Source organism: Trachymyrmex septentrionalis, unplaced genomic scaffold (genome assembly GCF_001594115.1).
Source record: "Trachymyrmex septentrionalis isolate Tsep2-gDNA-1 unplaced genomic scaffold, Tsep1.0 scaffold168, whole genome shotgun sequence".
NCBI classification, from domain to species: domain Eukaryota; kingdom Metazoa; phylum Arthropoda; class Insecta; order Hymenoptera; family Formicidae; genus Trachymyrmex; species Trachymyrmex septentrionalis.
Window position 1 is genome coordinate 362,461 of NW_017304842.1, and position 7,263 is coordinate 369,723.

The following is a 7,263-nucleotide window of genomic DNA, read 5'->3' on the forward strand; positions in this document are numbered from 1 at the left end:
ACTGATCGTGTGTGGTTAATATTGTCGTAAGATGTAGGATACTGACGATGATCTAGATTTTGATTCTCAAGCATCAGTAGTTGTTAAGATCCATGTTACAGTATGTCACAGTGCAATAGATATTGTACGTAAAATTAAAATGAAATATATTGTCTATAATACTGATCAGTATTATTGACCGTGTAGGATCATCTTATGTGCTGTGGTGCGCACGCTGATAGTACATAGTCTTAAGTCGTATCAGTCTTTTTGTTACACCTTTTATTTTTCTATAAAAACAAACTCGTTTCTACACGAGTCTCTATTATTGCCTGGATCGAGTCTCTACTATTACATGGATTGAGTCTCATATAACGCGGATTCTCCACATGATGAGAGTACTATGAAATATGTCAGAATGAATTCCGATCGGAAATATTCCGTTTTTCCTAAAACAAAAAAAAAAACGCAATAGAAATCTAGGAAATAATTAAATAATTCCGATCGGAATCCATTCCGATTTTTTCCATAATAGATGCCCAGTATTACACGTCTATCTACATTGCACTACAGGTAGATTTATTATGCGAGGGATTTTTAATATCCACCAAACATCGAATATAACTGTCATATAAATAGATATAAAAAAAAAACATATATATGTTATGTGATTATTATACATATGTACAAGGTCTGATAAAAAAATAAGCGAACTTTTTGAATTATTATACTTGGCAACGAAGCGTCCTAGTGATTTGCAGCACTACAATCACTATAATCTTCCGAGTAACTGGTTTTTTTTAAATTGTTTACATCTCGTTATTTCAGAGTTATTGCTTATTTGAGTGCAATGTGTTTTAGTGTTCGTGGCGATTTTCGCCTCGAACTGAATTTTTATTTTGAGAACTGATTTTAATTTTGGGAACAAGAAAAAGTCGCAGGGAGGAAGGTCTGGGAAGGCTGAGGTAGAACAGTCATCTGATTTTTGATACAAAACTTGACAAGGCTGAATGGGCAGATATCATAGTGAAGGAACCATGACTTGTCTCGCCACAACTGTGGTCTCTTTTTGCGAATTTTTTCGCGCAATATTTTCAAAACGCCATCGTAGTACTCGGTTGGTTGTTTGACTTTGAGGCAAAAATTGCAAAAATTCATTTCGACGCGAAAATCACCACGAACACTAAAACACGTTGCACTCAAATAGCAATAACTCTGAAACTAAACGAGATGTAAATAATTTTAAAAAAGTCAATTACTCGGAAGATTATAACAATTGTAGTGCTGTAAATCGTACGTCGTTAAAACGCCCCGTTGCCGAGTAATTAAAAAAATTCGTATTTTTTTATCAGACCTTGTATATTTAAGTTTGCTGGATATGGTACAATCACGTTATAAGCTAGGAAAGAGAGAGAGGCCAGGAGACGAATTATCCGCATTCGATTTTGTTTTCGTCGTTTTACCTTCCGTAGCGGCGAATAATTTTGTTCAATTTGCCCCGCGTGATGTTGATGTCGACACATGTTTTGCATGCACACACAACAGAATTATTCGAAATGCCGAGCATTTTGTATACTACGAAAAGTTCAATATCGCATAAATGTTTCAACGTTAATAAATCTGCCATTTCATATATTTATTTGTTCATTTTTTTTTACTAATTTTAAATTCAACACGTGTTTTTTTTATACAAGCGGCTTAGTTCAGCATGTTATTTCTAAAAATGGATTGAGCCACACTCGGCGAGTTTGTTCGGGATACCAAGGCAAGTGTTGCAAAACAAAGAATGCAACTTCCTACAAAGTCTGATATTGGCGACGTTATTCGATCATGCCTTGTCTGGACGTTCTCGATAAAATGAGACGATCGATCGGCCGTGAGAAATGAACTTTTGCTCCGTTCTTTATCGAGCCGAGATGGAAGTTCAAAAAATAACTAATGAACTTCAGCCAGAACGTTCAACTTCGTCACGTACGCGAGGTTGTTCAGAAAAACCGGCTCTAGCATACGTTAACGTACACTCACATACAAGTCATTTTATTTCTTCTTCTCCTCTTCCTTCTTTTGATCTTTTCTACTTTTATGGGTTTTCATCATATCGCAGTGTTTTTTTTCTCCTCTTCCCTTTCCTGTTCTTATCTCTGAAAATAGAAATAATAGATTTGTTGCTTGATTACTTTGCGTATCATATTATAGTTGCGCATATTAATGTAGACCTGCTTCATTGCATGTCTATCAAAATCTTGATACAATGATATGCAAAGATATATCGTAACATACACGGAAAGAATGAAAAATTTGATTAAATTATAAAAAGATCTAGCTAAATCTGAAAATAATTTTTGTTAAATAATTTAAATAATTATTGAATGTCCAAAATTAAAATGTTAAAAATTTCTGTGGTATCATTATCTGACCCTACGTAATTATAATTACTTTCATGGTCTAACAAAATTATTTTCACAAACCTATATCTACTTAAATTTTGAAGTACTTCAACAAAACCATTCTCTCTTTCCATATATAATATAACACATGGATCAATAAGTCCCGAGACTAACAATGAAAACAACATTTTTTTTGCAAAATTTTTTTTTATTCATCAACATAATCACCTTTTAGGGTGAACCTTTTTCATGCTCAATTTTTCATGAAGGATAGTAAATACACTTCCATATGATATCTGTGTCATCTCAGCAATCTCACGGAGCTTCACTTTACGATCTTTCATTACAATTTTTATCACTTCACTCACATTTTCCGGTGTCACAGCTTCCACAGGTCTACCCGAGCGTTCCGCGTCATTTGTGTCGGTACGACCACGTTTAAACTCGGCAAACCACCGACAAATCGTTGCTTTTGATGGACAAGAGTCCGGGTAACATTTTTCAATCCATTGTTTTGCTTGCACGGTGTTTTTACCCATTAAAAAACAATGTTTTATCAGAACACGAAACTCGGTTTTTTCCATTTTTTAAACAAACTACAAAACGACTTTACTCTAACCTCGATAACTCAGCTGTTTCTAGTCCGATCGACTTAAAATTTTGACACGTTTCAAGCAAAGGTTAGTACTCTAGAAAGACGTGGTTACTGGTTTACTACGAGCACCATCTCTGGGTTAGTCTCGGGACTTATTGATCCATATTATATATAGATGGACATTCTACAGTTTAGTTATCTTTTTCGTTTGATTCTGGTTTCAGCTGCGGCCCAATATTAGTTTTATTTATAAAATTTCATACGAAATTTCTTATAATTTATACGGAGTCGTAGAAATCGTATCCGAGAGTATCATTTATCTGTGATTATCTTATCGCTTAAGTTTCAAATCATCCAGCGATATAAAGACGTTCATTATATCACCTAATTGCCGATGTCGTGATCCATCTTTATTTCGTTCTCATTACTACGAATAGCAAGAAACGACCTTGGCACAAAAGATAAAGTTTATTTCCATGAATATTTACGCCAATATTCTTCGATCCATTATCTTCCAGAGACTAAATATAGAAGAATGACATACGTACTGCACTGGAATCCCACGAATGCTAAGCTTTAACTTAAATGTCAATAGCTGCTGTTAGTTGCTAGCGACAGACTACGAATTTTTAAAAAGATTTCTTAAATGCTATTTTAAATGTAACTGTTATTTGTCATTCGAAATTAATATTTATACTTCTTCTACATACATCGATTTAATACATCATATTTTAAAATCATCTAAGATCACTAGTGCAATAAACAAAATATGTATATAGATTTATAAGTAATAAATCATAGGTAATATTCAAGTCATCAAATTTCGCATTAATATATAAGAAAACTACAGCAACTTTTCAATATTTGTATATAAAATACATTTCTTTTTCTTAATTCTCATCATATTTATTTTACTAGTTGTTTCAGCAAGTAAATTGTTACTCCTTAGTGGATTCAAATTTCCATGACCACCATTCTGTTATCATAAATATGTTTTTATAATTTAATCAATAAAATAAATAAATAAAATATTTCATAAAAAATTATTTTGTAAAAAAAACGATTATTTTTTTACCATTCAATTCTGATCCTTACAAATAGACATTCACATGAAATCGAAAATGTATCGTTTCGATAAAAATAAAGGAATTTATTCATGTAAAACATATAAACGCGTGCATATTCATATCACCGCATACATATACATCACAGAGATAACATTTTATTATTTAATAAGCTTTTAATTGTAGTACTCTGCATTTTTTTGTACTCTGCATCTTTACGCTTTCTGCGCATAAACTTATATTTTGGACAAAGAAAGAAAACGGTAAAAAAATTTAGAAAGTATTAAGAATTAAAAGAAAAGTAAAGCTTATAATGATTAATACTTAGTAATTATTCTAGTACAGTAATGTTCAACCTTCTATAAAAATCATGTTTAAAGAGCTATTTTCAGGAATGTAAAATCTTGTGAATCGCATATTTATTTTATTTGCAATATAATATATGATTTTATATTTTCGACTGATATGGCAGGCGCCCAAAAATCACAGGCGGGTCACAGGTTGCACATCATTGTTCTAGTAAATAATCTAGTAATAATTTAAAAAATAAAGAAAGAATTATAATATGATTGCTATAAAATAGGGAACAAATATATTTTTCATTAGTGAACTCATAAAAAATGTGTTGTGGTTCATTTCATACCATATAAAAACATTAAATTATGTAAATTAAAATATCAGTTGCTTAATATTTATGATGCTTTATAACTATAAAATAAATTGAGGAATTGAAGATATAACGGTGTAAATTAAATCTTTTTTTATGTGTTACATCTCAGTATTATAATTAACCAAAGATAAAATTCATACATCTTGTTTTTTTTATGCTTCTACATACATTCCATTTATTGCAACTTTATGATATCATTATGCTTACATTTTCTTCAAAATCAAAACTGTTTATTATATTCAATTCCTCAATTTTTAATTATATATTTACTTCTGCATTTTATTTATCTGCATTTTGTACTTCCATTCTTATAATCACGTATAGCTGCATATAACTAAATAGGACTAGCAACTGTTGGCACAAAATACTATCTTAATTAATTAAGAATAAATTTAGAGTAAATTATATGTAACATAAATGCTGTAAATAATATTTTAAAACAGTATAATTAATAAATATGTTTTTTTAATAGTAAACAGTAACGCAAAGTTGTCATTGCAGTTGTCTAGCAATCCTATCTTATAATCCCACCTGAAAAGAAAAAATTTTTAAATGTTGATATATAATTAAATCAAAATGTATACTTTTAAAGAATATTAAATATATATTATTAAAATATCTTGTTTCTTAATTATCCATGATTTAGAATATAAATATTATGTGTACATATTTAGAATTATTTTTTAATTATTACATTTTCCAGATTATTTATAATAGAATAGCTATATATTACGTTATTCAAATTGTATATGATATAATCAATCTAGAATTAAATTGTATTTGCATTATTTGGCTGCTCACTAAACAATATACAATCTTTTGCACATTTAACATCATAATTTCTAGCATATAGTATTCATATTTTAAATCACAGATGTGTACATTTTTTATTATATATGCACCATTACGTTTTGAATATCTTCATGAGGACCTTTGCTTTTAGGTGGTAACTTTGGTAAAAGTGCATCCACATTTATTTCGACACGAGGATCTTTCTCTTTAATCTGCTTCATAGTTTCTTGACATACTTTGATTACTCTCTCAGCATTTAGACGACGATTATCGCTCCACAGTGGGCAACTACGTTTAAAGAAAATGTAAGATAATTTTCATTTAATTAAACAATAACATTAAACCGCCTAGTATTAAACTCACAGATTTGAACTTTCTGCTCCTTGACCTTGAAAGTGCTTATAATCAGTAACTGGTTTATCGCAAATGTAACACATTTTGGCGCCACAGAGACAAGTCATTTTGTTACAGCCTTCTTCTTTAAAGAACAATCGACTACAATGGTAGCATTTCCGTACCAAAGCTCGAGTCATCTTCTCTTCCAAATATAAACGTGCAGATTCTGACTTTTCGTTGCATTTCAGTGGTATGTGATTAAGTTCCTTACATAATCTAATATCAAAACAATTTATTAATGTAACAATTTTAGTAATGTACAATCACGCATTTATTTCTAACTATTTTGTTTAAAAAAATCAATACTGTAAAATGCAATATATGGTATTTCTCTCTCATGGAATATTTCTTCACAAATTCATATTAAAACATTCTAGATAAAATATAAGAAGTATTTTGTATATTTTAAACTATTCCAAATCATTTTAATTCAACCAGACCGAATTTTAATAATAATAAGATTCAATGACAACATCAAAATTGTAATAATAATAAAATTACACTTACCGGCAAGATTCTTTCATACATTCTGGATTAAGGCATTTAAAAATCTTATCTTCGACTGGTGGTATAGATGCAAAATGACAAAAGGGACAAGATACTAAACCATCAACTCCAGCAGCTATTACCTCTGCTGCTTGTCGTTTACAAAGCAGAATACTAAATTTAGTTGGCGGTAATACTCGCTGAAGTAAAGCTAATGGAAATTCAGAACCACACTGCAACAAGCAATCAACGCGCGATTTGCCATCTCCTAATATCACGTCTGTACTCCGTATAATACATAAATTGCAAAATATATGACCATCCTCACACGTGGAACACTTTGATGGCATACATTCGTCATCATAACAACATTGACATTCAAGCAATTCATTTTTTGCCTAAAAAAGAAATTAATGGAAAATAACAATGGATCTAAAATATAATTTTGGTTTCTATTTTAAAGCATTTCATACTTTTAGTTCATTAAATTCTTGCTCTTCTTTTACTTTCACTTCATCTAGATATTTTTTAAGCTCTGCTTTATGTTGTATAAAAGCACACTCTTGAAGAAACGGTATATCTTCTGTTATAGTCTTGTTACAATATCGTTTAGTTTTCATATCAGGGTTTAATGTCTCCAGAGCCTTCGCAGTTAAACTTAAATTATTATACTGACTATATGCCTTCACCAAAGTGTTTACCTGCAAAAAAATAACATACTTTACATATATCATCGTTGTATATTTAGCTGTACATTATTTAATACTGAGATATTAGATAGCTTAGCTATAATGCAGTTAATCGTTAAGCAAAAGATTTAAATTTATTAATCTGCTATTTCACACACACACACACACACACACACACACACACACACACACACACACACACACA

General features: G+C 30.5%; 2 protein-coding genes across 4 annotated transcripts in view; both read right to left on the reverse strand.

Moving 5' to 3' along the window:
* Window positions 1-1,660: 1,660 nt before the first annotated feature.
* LOC108746348 (putative uncharacterized protein FLJ37770) lies at window positions 1,661-3,082 on the reverse strand. Of its 2 annotated transcripts, none has more exons than XM_018483057.1 (2): window positions 2,595-3,082; window positions 1,661-2,120 (listed from the first exon to the last, which is right to left on the reverse strand). In XM_018483057.1, the coding sequence occupies exons 1-2, from the start codon at window positions 2,948-2,950 to the stop codon at window positions 2,060-2,062; spliced, it is 417 nt and encodes a 138-aa protein (XP_018338559.1). In that variant the 5' UTR covers window positions 2,951-3,082; the 3' UTR covers window positions 1,661-2,059. The 2 variants fall into 2 exon arrangements, with proteins under 2 accessions (XP_018338559.1, XP_018338560.1); XM_018483058.1 differs by having other exon boundaries at window positions 2,064-2,120; window positions 2,735-3,082.
* A 2,040-nt stretch (window positions 3,083-5,122) lies between these two features.
* Window positions 5,123-7,263, reverse strand: part of LOC108746365 — an 11,109-nt gene continuing 8,968 nt past the window's right edge. The window contains exons 4-8 of one of the 2 annotated variants that reach the window (XM_018483095.1): window positions 6,843-7,070; window positions 6,391-6,767; window positions 5,851-6,099; window positions 5,604-5,775; window positions 5,123-5,226 (exon numbers count right to left, since the gene is read on the reverse strand). In XM_018483095.1, the coding sequence (XP_018338597.1) occupies window positions 5,215-5,226; window positions 5,604-5,775; window positions 5,851-6,099; window positions 6,391-6,767; window positions 6,843-7,070 (1,038 nt within the window). In that variant the 3' untranslated portion in view covers window positions 5,123-5,214. Of the gene's footprint in view, window positions 5,227-5,597; window positions 5,776-5,850; window positions 6,100-6,390; window positions 6,768-6,842; window positions 7,071-7,263 lie in introns of both variants that reach the window. The other variant, XM_018483094.1, reaches the window with a different exon arrangement.

Bases quoted from the DNA above. Each gene is read 5' to 3' on its own strand.
- LOC108746348 (XM_018483057.1), bottom strand. From the start codon at position 2,950: ATGGAAAAAACCGAGTTTCGTGTTCTGATAAAACATTGTTTTTTAATG. The intron at 2,121-2,594 runs GTGATTATGTTG...TTCTATTTTCAG, and splicing joins AAAAAGGTTCACCCTAAAAG to AGATAAGAACAGGAAAGGGA.